Source organism: Leucopleurus acutus, assembly GCF_964270905.1.
Source record: "Leucopleurus acutus genome assembly, chromosome: 1".
In the NCBI taxonomy this organism is placed as follows: domain Eukaryota; kingdom Metazoa; phylum Chordata; class Mammalia; order Artiodactyla; family Delphinidae; genus Leucopleurus; species Leucopleurus acutus.
In genome coordinates, this window is record NC_139142.1 from 131,613,601 (window position 1) to 131,630,393 (window position 16,793).

General features: G+C 44.2%; 1 protein-coding gene across 1 annotated transcript in view; it reads left to right on the forward strand.

The window, feature by feature from the left end:
- The window catches only part of TLN2 (talin 2), a 438,134-nt gene that overhangs the window by 230,788 nt on the left and 190,553 nt on the right, over positions 1-16,793 (forward strand). Inside the window, exons 4-7 of the mRNA XM_082844286.1 lie at positions 12,098-12,269; positions 13,984-14,081; positions 15,633-15,762; positions 16,582-16,734. Coding sequence (XP_082700412.1) covers positions 12,134-12,269; positions 13,984-14,081; positions 15,633-15,762; positions 16,582-16,734 — 517 coding nt within the window. The 5' untranslated portion in view covers positions 12,098-12,133. The remainder of the gene's footprint in view (positions 1-12,097; positions 12,270-13,983; positions 14,082-15,632; positions 15,763-16,581; positions 16,735-16,793) is intronic.

A 16,793-nucleotide genomic window follows, 5' to 3' on the forward strand; every position in this document is an offset into this window, starting at 1 on the left:
ATCTAATAGATTGATTACTGGTTTTTCTAGTTGTTAATGCATATTCATTTAGCTAACCTATAAATCAAACTGCTGATGTCTGTACATTCAGATTTTTTCTTCTTGCCTTAACATCTTCGGGGTTGCTCTTTAAAAATACTGATGGTTCCTTAAAAAAAAAAATCTAGCTTAAGAAAATCTGAAATAAAGAACAAGAGTTTTTAACTAGAAAAATCCTCTCATGGGCTTATTTATAATAGTAAAAACAAGTAGCTGATGTACACAAAAAGGAAGATAGAGCAAAGTAAATTATGATGCCTTGCATTGCTGTGTTATGCATCTATTTAAAACAATGTTTCTAAAAAGTTTGCAGTATTGTAGAAAATGATTATTGTGTTCTTAGAATGGAGGAAAGCATCAGGATGCAGAATTCTGTACAATGTGTCATCTCAACCTACTTAAAATTATGCATAAACAACACAGAGGAGATGTGCCAGAACGTTAGCAGTGCTTATTATCCTTGAGTGAGGTGAGGCCAGACAAAAGGCCAGATTCTGGTAGATCTGGGTTTAAACCTCCCCTTACACCTGTGTGTGCCTGTTGCTTAGGAGACACAGCCTCTTCAGCCTGATTATCCAGAGCAAACAGGACTCTCTCATTGACTCATTAAGTCAAGTGCTTATTAGTTCAGTGTATGACGTGTAATAATGCAACCGGTGAAAGTTTGTTAGTAAAAAACAATACACGTCTCACCCATTTTACCACTCTCCTAAGCCCAGCACTACGTTTATGTTTCCATGTTTCTTTCTGTTTTAAAAGTACACAGTTGGAGGCACAGCCCCCAGTGCAGTGGCCTCTGTCAAGCCATGTAACCACTGTGTCCTGGTTGCCTTCACTGGGTGAAGCCTAAACTCCTTAGCATGGGGTTATGGTGAAGATTCAGTGACTACAAAAAGGGCTTAGAACCAGTGCCAGACACATAATCGCTTATATGTTCCCTGCTTTTCTTTTTGATTTAAGAAATTTAAAAACTAAATGTAGTTAAGGAATTCAGGAGATTGGGAAAGTTATAGCAAAGATTTATGTATCTTGTAGAAAGCTGGACTCGATGATGTCTAAGTCTGAGATTTGGGATACCACAGGCTATGTTAAGTGTAACTGAAACACTGCAAGTTTTAGATATAAAATGAGGGTGATCTTGGAATGAGTAGCCATGGAAAATGAAGATACTTTGGAAAATCTAATCTCATGAGTAATTGCTAGGATTGGCACTCTGATAATATGTTAATGGACTTTAAATCTCCAGAAATGTAAGTTTTAGTCACATCCCTTGGTTTGTTTCCATTCTCCACATAAGTGCCAGATTTTTAGGTCTGGGCTCTAACAGAAATGCACTTCTGATTTATGGTTAATGGATTAACATAGAGAAACAGCAAGAATATGGTTTTAATACTTTCTGTTTTCTTCAGAATCCGTCCTTGCCAAAACCATGCACTATTACCTTTTTGAGTGATGGATGAAGCTGGGGGTTTGTAGCCTGGAATTCAGCCGTCTGAGGTCAGCAGTGAAAAACCCTTTCAGTGAAAGAAAATGGAGCCAGGAAGTGGGAGATTTCTTCAGTTTCTTAAGTGAAACCAAGCATGATGGTTTGCCTTGTCACCTCACCACTGAAGTCCACATTGGCAGCTAGCCTTCAGTCAGGTGTGTGCTGTTTTAGCATTAAATTAGGCACAAGCATGAGGAAGGTGACCTGAGGGGGAACGTGTGTGCAGTTCTTTTCACGCATTTTCCCAGGTTCAGTCTGGAACACACTGAATATATTTTCCCCATATCATTGTAGAACAAAGCTCTCTTTTTTTTCCAAGTAAAAGCTAGTCTATCTGTACCCATCCCAGGAGTGTGTACCTTTAGTGATAAAGCTTGTGTTTATCAGCATCAGCAGTAGCCTAAAGAATCTTTCTTAGGATTTTACAGGCTTGTCACCAAGGGTCAGAAGAAATTATGGGATGCGTTTATTCCCAGTTAGCCAAATGAATGGTGAATAATTCACAGTTCTCATGGTCTTGACCTTCACTTTTGTTTTTCTTCTGTTTTTCTTCTTAGACCTGACCTTTTATTTCTCTCTCTCTTTTTTTTTTTTTTTGTAAACAGCCTCAAATCATTTGAATGAGTTAGGGTATAAGAGAATTCACAATCAGAGTTAAGAGCCTTCTTCCTTACTTGTCAGAGGAAGGAAGTAGCAGGACTGAAAGGTAACATGCAAAAGGGACTAAGACGTGTGGATGATTTATTCAGCTGTCTCAGCAAGCATAGGCAAACAGTGGGATTGCTGGAAAGCCAGCACTGCCTTCTTAGTAGTCTGATGGGAAACAGCAGTATATGCCACACACAGGCCAGGGATTCACCTGTGCTCCCAGATCCTCTGTCTTTGTCTGTGAAATGGGGGTGCAAAACAAAACCTATTTTCCTTTGTAACCTGTTGAGCACATCAAGTAAAAAGACACCTGTGAAAGTGCCATGAAACTGTTCTGTGCCAAGTGGACACGAGGCATAGCATCTCGTGGTTGTTTCAGTGGGGACTTCCCCCTGGGAAGGCTGCAGATGAATGTTCTGAGAGCCTAGGAGACGAGAGGGTTTCTGCCAGCTGGGGTGATTGGAAAGACTAGTTTCTCAAAGCAAAGCTTGATGCTGGTGAGTAACCAGGAAGAATGGAGAAGCATGGTGGTGCATTTCAGACAGATGTATGCCACACCGGGGAAAATAATTGAGTTATGCAGGGATTGAAAATATATTTGTTCTGTTAAAATGGAGAGTTCTTACAGTGTGAGATGGGAAATGGGTGAATGGGGGGCCCAGACCCTTGAGCTAAGCAGTTTGAGCCTGATTACCCATATATGTCAAAATGCTGTATGTATTAAAAATTGGCTCTAAGCAAATTATAACGCTATAAACACATAGGTGTCTGCTCCCCTTCCTTTTAGCGGGTCTTCCTGTCCTTCTCTGCTCGTTGCCCTTTTTCAGCAGTGCCAGGTTCTGGATTGGTGTGCACTAAACTATCCCTCCCACCTCAGAATTTCTTGGTAATTAGGAATCATCTTTAGTAAAGGACAGCTCTCAGCTCCTTTGCTTGAAAGGTTCTAAAACTTAACTTTCTAAGACAGTGATGAATGCAAATGCCTGCTTTTACCGCAAAATTTAACTGGACACAAATCATTACGACCAACTATGTACTTAGCAATGGAGTTTCAGGTGCCAGTGCCAGGAGCCGGCTGGGGACGGGAGGGTAAGTTGGAGGTATCCTCGGAGGGCTCTAATCACACCACACCTATAACCAACCCTGTTCATTGTGGCAACGTGGGAAGGTCTGGTTGTGGTTTGCTACCAGGGTGACCTTGAGAAGATCAGTTGATCTCAAGATTATAGTTTCTTCATCTGAACATGGAAAACAATCTCAAAGGTTTTTTCCCATCATTCTGTATTCACCGTTGTATGCACGCTTTGGTCCTCTTGGTGACTTGCACCTCCGTACATGCATTAAACATACTTAGCCCTTCTCTCTGGCAGGTACTTGATGGTGAGCGATACACATGGTCCCTGCTCTCAGGGAGCTTCCAGTTATTCCCACCTGGTGTGGATTTGGTTCTTTTTTGTTTCTCATTTGCCAAAATAAGGAACTTCATCTTGTGAGCCGTGAGGTTTAGTCTCTGTGGTCAGTGTAAATGGTTGCGGATGAGTAGAAATAGTGGGGTCTGCTGGATGTTTGCTCTCTGTTCATCCTTGAGTCATGATGTGAGTGTGAATAATTCCTAATGACTAATTTAGAAAAAAAAATTGGTGTACATCTTTCCATGATGTGCATATTAATTCCACAACCATTTATTAATCATCTACTTGTGGTGGGCACTGTGCTATGGCCTTGAGATTCAAGCGTGGCCGAAATGATATAGTCCTTGCTCTCAGAGGACAGTGGGGGAAATGGACCTCTCGTGGCAGATGTATTCCTGACACTGTGTTGTGTATATATCTTAATGCTGGTGTAATGGGGACAGGCAAGCATACAAAGTGATAGCCCTGTGGGTTGGGGGCGTTGGCAAAGCAGCCCTGGGTGCCAACCACTGGGCTAGAATTTTTGTTGACTTGCCTGGCCTGCTAAGTTCACACCTGTGGGTGGTTAATCATTTGTCCTATGCTCCTTGACCACCTGACTTTTTAATGACAGTTATTTCTAGTTGAGGTGTTCAGAGTCAAACAGCGATCCTGGCTTCCCGTGCCTCCCTGAAGGAGGACTAAAGAGATGTTCTTAAGTGACTGTTCTCTCTTGTTTCCTGGTCTTTTTCTAAGTGGGCTGTTGGGCGCATGGAAAAAAAATCACGTCAGCTGTGTTTTCTTACTGTTTTCTCCAAGCCTCGTAGCCGGAGCTCTCACAAGTTGTTGATGTGGGAGACCAGGGGAGCCTCTCCAATCAGACTCTCACCTCTAAACTCTCACTAGCAGGAAGAGATGTGAGGGCCCAGTGGGGAGATAAGGTGATTAAGGCTGGAGATGAGCCCCAAATGGGACCCTCAGCCTCCTCTCCTCCTGGCCCCTCCTTGAATTAGACACCTGGTTCTCATTTAATGGTTGACCTGACTTACCTTCGTAGAAGATGATGGACACCTGTGGAGGCCTGTACTGAGGCTGGGCTCAGTACATGGAGTCTGAATGTTCAAGGCGAACCCTAAGGTACTGGAGCACGGACAGCCCAGGAGAGCGAGATGGAGTGTGAGACCCTCTGGGGCTTAGCTTTCAAGGCATCTCTGGGTAGCCGTGGCCCAGTTACAATGGGTTCTTACTTGTCAGATGGGCTTTCCCCCCTCCTCCCTTTCAGAGGAGCAGGTAAGGGGTGGAGAGACGGGGAAGCTCTTTCCGGGGCATTTCTTTGAGAGCAGAATCGTTCACAGGAGATAGAAACACGGATGAATAATAGCTTCTATATACGCCCACATTTTATGCCGACATTCAGTTATGTGATGCATGCTGTTACCAAACAGAGCTGTATTTTGCCTGCTGAGAGAGGAACAGACCTACAGAAGGGGTCAGGCACAGCCATCGTAATTGGGTTCAGCAGTCTTCCAATGGGTCAGAATGGAGTCAGCGGCTGGAGGGAGAGGTTGGGATTGGTGGGTAGCTCTTACACTCCTGCAGATCCAGGGCCCCACTGAGGCTTGGTGGCCTGTCGCTGTGGTCCTGCCAGCTGAGTGCCACTCTTCTGCTGTACAGCAGAGTATGCAGAACCAATGGTACCTCACATGGGTTACTCCTGGGCAGAGGACATTGACAAGCCCTAGGGCAGGGGCATATTGTGATGCCAGCCCTGCCCCAGAGGGGGAGGTGTTTTTTCCTTTGGCCTCCTGGATTGAGGGAATTCAACTAACATGCAAGAGCGACAGCTAGGAGTACTAGGAGTTACCTGATCCACAAAAACGTTCCACTTCAGGGCTCATCCTTAGCTAGTTCTGCACTAGAAAAATCACGTTGTATGATGTGAATAAGGATGAACACAGGAACTGTGTAGTGAAAAGGGTTACTAGAAGGTGAGCTCCAACTAGGCAGGAATCTTGTCTGTCGTTGCTTCCCAAATGCCCGTAATAGTATCTGGTATATGATAGATGCAGAATAAATAATAAAATGAATTTTGCAGCTCAGGTGGTGGCTGAACACAGTATGCTGTTTTCAGTGTTTGTCCAACCGCCATGACTAATAAATAATAACAACAAACCCTGAGCCTGTACTTTCTTTGTGCCTTTGACATGTATGAACTTCTTTAGTCCTCTAGCAATCTTTGAGGTCGATTTATTATCGTCTCCTATTTTAGAGAGGAGTAGACTGAGGCAGATGGCACTTAAGTGACCAGCCTAGGGTGGCAGCTGGTAAGGCAGGGGTGGGGTTGGAACACCATGGCCCTCACCAGGGCGGAGAGCCAAGGGGTGGTTGCTCATCTTGACCACCATTGCTTTTGGAGAGGAGGAGGTCTTGGCCGAGTTGGGCTTGTTTGGCCCAGGGTGGACTGGGGTGAGCCTGCAGCCTGCATCGCTGCCATCATACTGGGCTGTTTACAGCTCCCTGGGACTAAAAAGTGTTTACTTTGAAAGGAGAGAATGTCTGGGTTTCATCACTGGTGAAACTATTGGCTCATCTTCCACAATGGATGGCACAGAAGGGTTTCTGTCTCGGTCCAGGTGACCTTCACACATACAATCAGGGCCAAAATGGTCAGAGTGAGAAGAGATTATGCAAAGGAAAGTAATGGATGGTTTATGCCTCTACACCCTGTCTTTTTTTTTTTTTTGCCATGCCACGCAGCTTGCAGGATCTTAGCTCCCTGACCAGGGATTGAACCCAAGCCAACAGGATTGAAAGTGTGGAGTCCTAACCACTGGACTGCCAGGGAATTCCTGTACCCTATCTTTTAGCAAAAAATGAACAGGGACTTGAAGTTCAACTAGATAGACATTTAACTTGGGGCAGAAGAAGAACAAGGATAGGATCATAAAATAGAGGCGAATTAGACATTAACAGTACTGCGAGAAACAGCATACATGATCGGCCCTCAGCCTTCGTGCAGCCAAACCAGAAGAGGAAGACTGGTCAGCTCTCCTAGGCTCCCAGCCTGGAGGGACAGGAATTAGCAGGAGGAGTGAGGTTACAGGAAAGTGGACATTGAGGGTCAGTTGTAGTCAGGGTCAGTGCTGCGCTGACCTGAAAACATCACAGAGGAGAGAGGGGAAAAGTCAAGTTTTATCATGGCGTGTTGTCAGAGCTGCATGAGTTTCTTAAGGCTTGAATGGATCTATAGTGAGACTTCTCACGGGCGTTGAATACACGCTCAGCTTTCGCTGGCATCTCTAGGTTGCTTTATGCTTTAATCCTACCTCCTTTCTGCCGCAAGTCAGGACACTTTATTCCAACAAATGTCTGTGCTGCACGTCTCTCATTGTGTCGAGAGGAGGGCTAGAAACAGCTCATTGCCGTGCTCCCCGTGGGAGGGTGATTCAATCGCCATCCACTTTGGATTCAGACCTCACTGAGGTTTTTCTGTGTGGGGGGTCCTCTTGCGTGATAGTAGGAAAAGTACCTTGGCTTTATACATAATTTTGTCGTTTATAAAGCATTTTTATGTGCATAATTTGCATTTTTTAAAACATTCCCGTGCAGGAAATTGTCGGTCCTGTTTCATGCTTTCATACTTGGGAACACTGAGTCATAATAAAACAGAGAGCCAAGAGTAAGTAGAAGAAATTGGAGCCTTTTCGTTTTTGACGACCGTGCAGAGCTCGTTCAGAGTGACTGATGTGGATTTTTTGTCTTTTTGCGTAACGTGTTCCCGTGTAGTGAAACTGATGCTTTTCGCAGTGGTTGTTTTGAGATGGTAGACCGCGAAATAAATCTCTGGTGTCCCTTATTCCGTTCAACATCTGCCCTGAGCTAAGGATAGTGGCCTCCATTGTGAGATGTCAGGATAAGGAGAATAGGGGAGGAGCTGGCCAAGCAGCACGTGCCTGCTGGGAGGCTCCTTTCATGGGAGTTGGTGGCTTCCTGCTCTCTGAAAAGCAGAGAAAGAAGGTCCAAGGCATCGACAGGCTGGGACTGAACCTGGACCACACACTCCTAGTCCAGCGCCCTTTGCTTGAACCAAGACTCACCCTCTTCTCCCCGCTGCTCTCACACGCACGGGCAGCAGCGTTGTGTGGCGAGGCACCTGCCTCCAGCAAGGACACTTAGCTGTCCTGGGCCTGCCCCCAAGGGCCGTAATAAGGGGAAACCAGGTCTGTATAGGTGCTGGCTAGAAAGGGAGGTTGCAGCATCCATGTGGTGCATTGTTTCTGGATAAAAAGCCTTCAAAGCGTAAATCAGAGCTACCGCCTGTTCCGCACCCCCTTCCGTCAGGCCTCTGTACTTGTTGGGCCAGCCCCCCTCCTCACTTGTCTCGTAGACCTGCTGCTCTGGCCTTACCCCCGCTCTTTTCCCAGCTGCCAGAGACCTCCAAGCAGCCAGATTCCGCTGTCCTGTCTCAGCACCCCTCTTCCTGAACTGTGATTAGCATTTGACACATGTGATCTCTCCCTCCTGCTTGAGGCACTTTCCCTCTGGTCCCACCCTCCCTCCATGTTCCTCCCTCTCCTACCACTAGGTCTCCTTGCGGGTTCCTTCTTGTTCTGATTCTAGAACATTGTTCCAGGACCCAGACCTCAGGTCTCTTCCCTCTCGTGCTCACTCCCTAGATGATCTTTCTAGCCCCAAAGACTTGAACATGGCGACACTCCCGCACCCCGCATCGTATCTCCAGTTTTGTGTTTGACTCTGCTCCACCTCTCGCTGAATACATCCCAGAGGAATTCCTTAGCAACTTTTCACCCCAGACCTGTGCCTCCAGCAGCTTCCTCCCCCTCAGTCAATGGCTTCTTCATTTTTCCAGTTGTTTTGGATAGAAATGTTCCTTTCCTGTCATACTTTCCTGCTTCTCTTCTTGTCTTCCGCTTCCCCATGTTCTGGGCTTCTTTCCCGTGTTGCTCATTGATTCTGCACCCTCTGTCCTGCAGCCCCCCGTTCCTCAATTTGCCCATTTCTCCTCGCTCCCCTCTGTGTCTTCTACTTCCGTCTGAGCTCTCCCATGCGGTCTGTCCTGCTGCGCATTTCTGCTCTCGGCCCCGTGTCGTGGCTTTGCCTTTCCCAGCGATTGAGTCTTTCTCTGGTTGGCTACAGGGACCATTCATTTGCTCTTCAGAAAGTCCAGTTACTAGCCTGGGAAGGGACACTTTCATGCAGGGATACTTATACTGGACTACTTCCTATTCTCAGGGGATGGAAGATACTAACCATTTCACTCTCTCTGCTGTGTTGTGTAAACAGCACCCATGATGTCATCAAGTTTCCCACCGACTGTTATCACCAGCTATGCTCATGGATCTCACCATTTCGGGAAACCCCACCAGCTGCAGGGGAAAAACTAACCCATGGAGTGATTTACACCCCAGCAAATTTGTCAATTTAGCCCTAGAGTTTATATTTTTATTGAAGTATAGTTGATTTACGATATTTTAGTTTTAGCTATACAGCATAGTGATTCAGTATTTTTGCAGGTGCTACTCCATTGTAGGTTATGGCTGTAGGTTATAGGTTATAAGATAATGGCTGTAATTCCCCGTGCTACACAGTATATCCTTGTTGGTTGTTTATTTTGTACATAATAGTTTGTATCTGTTAGTCTCATACCCCTAATTTGTCCCTCCCCCTTTGGTAATCACAAGTTTGTTTTCTTTATATGTGAGTCTGATTCTGTTTTACATATACATTCATTTGTATTATTTTTTAGATTCCACGTATAAGTGATACCATACAGTTTGATTTCTTCAAATTGGAGAGTTGGTTGGTTAAATATGCCTATTACAAAGAGTTGGGTAGAGCATTTTACAGGCATACCTTGTTTCATTGCACTTTGCTTTACTGTGCTTTGCAGCGACTGTGTTTTTTTGTTTTTTGTTTTTTAACAAATTGAAGGTTTGTGGCAACCCTGACTCAGACGAGTCTATCAGCATCGCCATCTTTCCAACAGCATTTGCTCACTTCATGTCTCTGTGACCCGTTTTGGTAGCCCTCGCAATATATGAAACTTTTTCATTATTATATTTGTGATGTTACTATTGTAATTGTTTTGGGGAGCCCTGAACCACACCTGTACACGAGACAGGAAACTTAACTGACAAATATGTGTTCTGACTTCTGCACTGACCAGCCGTTCCCACATCTCTCTCCCTCTCCTCAGGCCTCTCTATTCCCTGAGAAACAACACTATTGAAATTAGGCCAATTAATAAACCAACGGTGTCCTCTTAAGTGGTCAAGTAAGTGGAAGAGTCACACGTTTCTCACTTTAAGTCAAAGCTAGAAATGATTTAGTTAGTGAGGAAGCCAAGACAGGCTGAAAGCTAGACCTCATGACCCCAACAGTCAAGTTGTGAATGCAGAGGAAAAGTTCTGGAAGGAAATCAAAAATGCTATAGAGAAATCCTTTGTGAAAGGAAGAGTCGATCAATACGGCACAAGACGTTGCTGTCTTAAGTAATGGCCACAGCCACCCCCATTTTTAACCACTACTACCCTGGTCAGTCAGCATGGCCCTCCACCAGCAAAACCGTTACGACTTGCTGATCGCTCAGAGGATGGTTAGCATTTTTTAGCAATAAAGTATATTCTGATAGTGTATACGTATTTGGTTTTTTTTAGACATCATGGTATTGCACACCTAATAGACCATAGTATGGTGTAAACATGACTTTTATATGCACCGGGAAACCAAAAAATTCGTGCGACTCACTCCATTTCGATATGCACTTTATCGTGGTGGTCTGGAACCAAACCCACGACATCCCCGAGGGATGCCTACGTATGTGGCTTTACAAGACCTCAATCTTGTAGATGGAAAATCATCAGATATTTTGAACAACTCAATCTAGTCACTGCCCAGGCTGTAGTAAATTAATTCTGTTTAGGGCAGATTGTCAGTGAATACTGCTATTGTTTGTTGAGAAGTGTATCTTGACATTTCTCAAATAAGAAATATTTTCGTGTTTTCATGGGCCAGATTTATGCGGAAGCTAAGCAGAGGTCAGAATGACTTTACAGTTGGACAGCGTAAATGGTTGCTGCATGAGAGTGTGTACACACCTTGCCCGTGGATACCAGAGCATCTGTTGAAAACTGTCCTCTGTATCCAAGTGACTGTAGTCGCTGGATGTTAGGAAGCCAGTGGTTAGTGAGGCTTGCTGAGAAGCAACGCCTTAGAGGCTCCCACCCCGGTCAGCCTGCTGCCCTCTCTGCCTGTGGCCACCTGATTGCTTCTTAGCACTTGCATTCCCAGAGGGAGCTGTGGTCCTGGTTTACTACGTGTAGATTCTCTAATAAAAGACGAGAAAGGAGTGTGAGATTGAAACTCCTGGGGATTTGTTATCCATGCAGCTCTAGGATTCTAATAAGCCACTCACTGTGAAGTGCCTTATTTTGGTTTCCAGGATGACAGTGAGCTGGGTAGGTCTGTGTTGGCTTCTCAGGTGCAGGGAAGATGCCTCCCTCTTGTGTCCAAGGCGTGCATTGATAGAGGCTGGCCTGAGTTGGGGGATAAGTTTCTGCCCAAGGAATGGAGCAGGTAGTTGAAATCACCCAGAAGCCACCAACTCAGAAAATGCGTTAAATGACTGGACTTAAAATGTAAAAAGAAGGCTTTTACAAAATAATTCAAACCCAGCCTAAGCACCTATCTATTTTTAAAGCCATTGAACTGGATAAGAAGCAAAATATCCCAGGCGTTTGTCTGAATGAAAGAACAACTAAATTGGCATTTTCTTCACTTTGAGACCCCTGAGGAGTCTGAAGCTGCCTGGCACACCGGGTGTTTAAGATAAGCCGCTCTGGCCTCATTAGTGATGGCTGTGCCTTGGCCTGGCACTGAGATCCCCTCAGGATTCAGTTCTTCTGTGAATTATGAAGGGCAGATAGCAGCGTATGGCTCCTTGATTGCAAGGAAACGGAAGCAGAGTGGCCAGTTGGCTGTCTCCTGGCGATGGGGCTGGGCCTCCAAGCCAGGTCTTCTGGTACAAGATGTGGTGGAGTTTGGCCGTGAGAAGCACCCCAGAGGGCAGAGGTGCCTCTTCCCTGTGCCCAGGAGCTGCTGGGGAGGGAGCCCCGCAACTGAGGGTGCTGACAGGCATCGTCAGGAGACAGCAGTGGGCGCCCAGGACACTCGGCCTCTCACCTGGAGGACACTCACCTGGGAAATGCCACTCTCCCTGGGGAAACCCCAAGTAGGGAGCAGCCTTGAGGAAGGAGCCTTGGTGAACTCCTATGGTTCCCTCCTTCCAAGGGGCTCTCCTTGCCACCCTATGATAATGGTAACTCCACGACTGCTGCTGTCCTATTCTCAAATTTTCAAAAGTTATTTTTTAACTTGTGTTTTTATCCGGAGCCTTCTCTTTAATTGCCATTTTATTTTCTTTCGATTTTTAAAGCTGATTCAGACTCTTAACGTTCTTTTTCTACTGGACAGTTATCACGAACGTCACGGTTTGTTCGTTTGTGTTCCCCAGACATTCTAAGTGAGAGTCCTCAAGTCATCTGGAAAAATGGTGGCCCTGTCCTTAAAGATCTGTGTCCGCCACTGCAACGTGGTGAAGACCATGCAGTTTGAACCATCGACGGCGGTGTACGACGCATGTCGAGTCATTCGGGAACGGGTACCCGAGGCACAAACTGGCCAAGGTAGGCCATTGGTTATTTACTGGCTGTTTGACATGTGTTTGTATGTTTTTCCCTTAATAGTTAAGGAAACGGAGGCTCTGAGTGGTACACAGGTGTGTATGTTTCAAATGAAATGTCTTCTTATCCTGGACATTACTTGCCTCCTGTGTGAGACTTGTAATGACAATGATCACAGCTGCCAGCGAGCCATCCTCATTGTCATGACCCTTCCATACATCAGCATTGCGCTCTGTTTACAAGTCACTTTTTGTTATAAAGCCCCATAGAGTACAGATGAAGCTGCTCTGACAGTTACCGTTTTTGCATATCCTGAGCGCTGTTTCGCATGCCTGAAAACTTTCCACTGCTAGCAGCCTGAAGAAGACTGGAACAGCCATCAGGACCCAGGGCAAGCCTTATATTTCAAGTACTTTGCAGGGGCTTTATCATCTTTGTCTTAAACCTTAAAAAAAATATTTCTGATACATGTTGTGTTTAATGTTTGGTTGAACCACTGTTAATCTGAGTTTAAACAAGAGTCATTCATACAATTTTATTTTCCGTTTCCCTTTGTCTTCTCTCTACATTTCCTTCTTTTATTTAGTATTTAATGCTTGAGAAATTGGGGTTACTCCTAAATTAATAAGCCTTTAGTGTGAAAATGGAATAAAACTTTCCTTAAAAATTGGAATCATAAAAATCAAACGTTCAAAGATAGCTATTGTTAGGCCTGGGTCTTCTTGAAAAGATCTGTTACTCACAAAAGCATGAACCTTTTGGTCCAAGAGCAATATCTATATTATTCAAAACACTGTTATTTCTCGATTACCCAAAAATCAGAATAAAGTTTGCCCACATTCCCAACCTTACTCAAGATCTGGATGTCCAGTCATATCTGGTGTTTTTACTTTTCTGTTACTGTTTATTCCCAGATTTTTAAAACTTTGTTTGGGTTGGATTGCTGTAAAACTCTGGTGAAGATACAAACCTTTATAGATCTTGAAATTGTTTTTCTAAGAAACAACAGGAGCTCTGGCCCTCATCTGGGTCTCTGAGGTTTCCTTGAATCACATTTAGGAAGAAAGAAGTCTTGAGACAGGAAACGATACTGCTTTCCTCCTTCCTCCACCCGCTTATACTTCCTGGGTCGGCTTAAAGGATTTCTGTGAAGAACACAGGGTTTAACTCTCCAACTGTACTCATAATTTGGTGGCATGGGGAGCAGCGACTTCATCTCACACGGAACTCTTCCTTTTATTTTGTAGTGCTGTGTGGGGGTGATGGAGGGATTATTCCAAGTGTCAAGGCTCCATCGGCCCCTCTTTGCTTAAGTGGCCTTGGCTGGAGTGATTATGTGCATAGTTTCTCCACAGCTGTCTTACCATTCTTCCTGGGTTCTTGGCCTGGCTTTTACAGCATGCGATAGGGAACAAAGCCCAATTCAGTTAGAAGGAAATTTGGACCGCTTTGTTCTCGGCGTTTCCCTAAATGTTAGACACGACTGCTGCCCACTTGTTTTAAGAAACATGACCCCTGGATGTGGGTGTTGGTTTTGCAGCTCAGCTCTCATTCCTCCCCATCTGCTTTAGTCCCAGCGGCTGCCCATGTTGTCAGAATGAAGTATTTCTCTAGTGAAGGAGAACCCCTTGCCAAGTCAGCAGACTCAAGAGCCTGGAAGTCAGTGATGGCGTCATCATCACTTTGTTTTTTATTTTTCTTTCTGTTTTCCCTCCAGCTTCTGACTATGGGCTGTTTCTCTCAGATGAAGACCCCAGGAAAGGAATTTGGCTGGAAGCAGGCAGAACACTGGATTACTACATGTTGCGAAATGGGGTATGCTGTTGATCTTTTTTTTATTTTTTTCATCACTTTGTCCCTTGGCCTTCCATAGAAGCTAACATGATTATGCTTCAAAGAAAAAGAGAGATTCAACAACTATTTTGATTCAAGGGCACTTTATTCTTTTTTTTTTTTTTTTTGCGGTACGCGGGCCTCTCAGTGTTGCGGCCTCTCCCTTTGCGGAGCACAGGCTCCGGACGCGCAGGCTCAGCGGCCATGGCTCACGGGCCCAGCCGCTCCGCGGCATGTGGGATCTTCTCGGACCGGGGCACGAACCCGTGTCCCCTGCATCGGCAGGTGGACTCTCAACCACTGCGCCACCAGGGAAGCCCACAAGGGCACCTTATTAATAGTTTTGATGTAATATACTTCGTAAAGGCCGTCCAGGTTAGTGATAGAGAATATCAGCAGTCCAAATTCTTGAAACTCCACAAAGTAATTAAAGCAGCATGAGGTAATGATTTTAAGCTGTTTCTACATGCCATTGTTGGACTTGGTGGTTATGAAACATAGCATCTTCCTGTAAGTATGTAGGAAGTACCCTGGTGACTGGTGATAGAAAGTAAGCATAGAGAGAGAACAAAAATATAATCCTAAAGGTAGCCAGAAATTAAATATTAATCAGTGTTTTGCTTTTATAAAAAAGTTCACATTAGATATAAGTTTAATAACAGTAACAATAAAAAATTGTGTTATGGAAGTAGGAAAAAAATAATGAATAAAAATGTGTTAACAGGGAACTATATTCAGTATCTTGTAACAGCCTATAATGGAAAATAATCTAATATATATATATATATATATATATATATATAACACTGAATCACTTTGCTGTACACCTGAAACTAACACAATATTAGCTTAACCCCCGAAATATATCGGGTTTTGGTTTACGGAATAGACACATCGGATTGGTCAGTACTCCATAAGCAGGAGCAAAGTATGAGTTGCCATTAATTTTCCCTCCCATAGTTCTCTTTTTAAGAGGTGTAGTAAAAGGAGAGTCTCTTATTTAGACATAACTCTCAAACTTATTGCGCCTGTTTGGTCTTGCCATTATTGGCAGAAAACCACTTTTACTGTGATACACCACTACTGTGAAGAATTATGGGGGTATTACTTATGTCCTTCATGACATATATATTAAAAATTGCTTATAACTATGTAAGAGGTCATTGAAGAAGCACACTACAAACTTTTTAAAAAACAAGTGGGAATTTTCCTCTGCTAATTCTCATTACAGCAGACCGTTTTCAGCCTTTCAGGAGGACATATGCTACTTTCACTTTACAGAGGTTAGTTTTCAGTAACTCTGAACTATAAGTATGACTTTTTGAGGTGAAATTTTACTATCAGAGTTTAAAGAAAGCTTTATGAAAGCAGTTTATCACACTGGAGATTCTGTATTAGTGGCCAAAATCTCATGAAAACTTAGAAGGAGGAAATCAGAGGGTGCTCGGGAAAAGTCATTTTTTCAAGAAAAGTGTCCAAGTTTATTACCTCATTTCCCACGCAGTGTGAGATGTTTGTATGATTTTGCTGTAGGATATTTTGGAATATAAAAAAAAACAGAGACCTCAGAAAATTCGGATGCTGGATGGATCTGTGAAAACAGTGATGGTGGATGATTCCAAGACTGTTGGGGAACTCCTGGTTACTATTTGCAGCAGGATAGGTAAGGGTACACATGCAGAGCTTCTGGATTTCGTTTTGTTTTTAATAATATGCCTCTTCTTTTTTTCCACCCCCTTTGGGTATCTAGGCAATTTTGAATGTATTGTAACACATTGACTTTGGCCCAGTCCCAAGAGAGTGTGTTCATTTTCCTGATTTGCAAACCCACTCACTGGTGTTGTCAACACTTGAAACTTCTCACTGAGTCACAAGTGAGAGCTTTTATTTCAAAAACAATAGGAGTTTTCAATGGAAAGTAATGTTTCAAAATCATATAATTCAGTCTCCTGCCCACGGCTGTGATTCTGTGTCAGCATCACTGATACCCAGGATCTCTCCTGAAGACTCGTGGGGACAGCCTGTACAATTCTTAGGCATCTTTTTTTCTCCTAGCTTCTGTTAGTCTCCTCAGAACAAGTCTGTCTCTCCTTTCTATGTGAAGCCTCTTGAATATCTTCAGAAAGTGGCCTTGCCTGTCTTAGTTTCCTCATCATGTAAAGGAAGCCCAGCTCCTTCAGACACTGCTTGCTTGACATTGTCTTGCCTTCCTCTGTATGATCTCTACTTTGTTCTTATTACTCAAAAATTAGTCAGGAGACTTGAACGTGACCTTTGAGTGTGACTTAACTAGCCAAAGATCCTCCTTTGTGGCCAGTTCCTTGATGTGTGCTCCCTGGGTGACCCTGACCTTCATCTTGGCAAGGCTTCTTTCCCATCTTTTGCCCCCAGGGACTCCTTGGAGTATTATAGGCCCCAGGATGAAAGGAGTTGATAGCAATGTAATCACTGACCATTATAATAACCTAATTGATAATTTTAGGAATTACAAACTATGAAGAATACTCTTTAATCCAAGAAACAATTGAAGAAAAGAAAGAAGAAGGAACGGGTACATTAAAAAAAGACAGGACGCTGTTACGAGACGAGAGGAAGATGGAGAAGTTGAAGGCCAAGCTTCACACGGATGATGACCGTGAGTGTCTGAAGAGGAGGTGTGATGCAGGCACATGGTCAGCCAAGCCTCACTCCTCT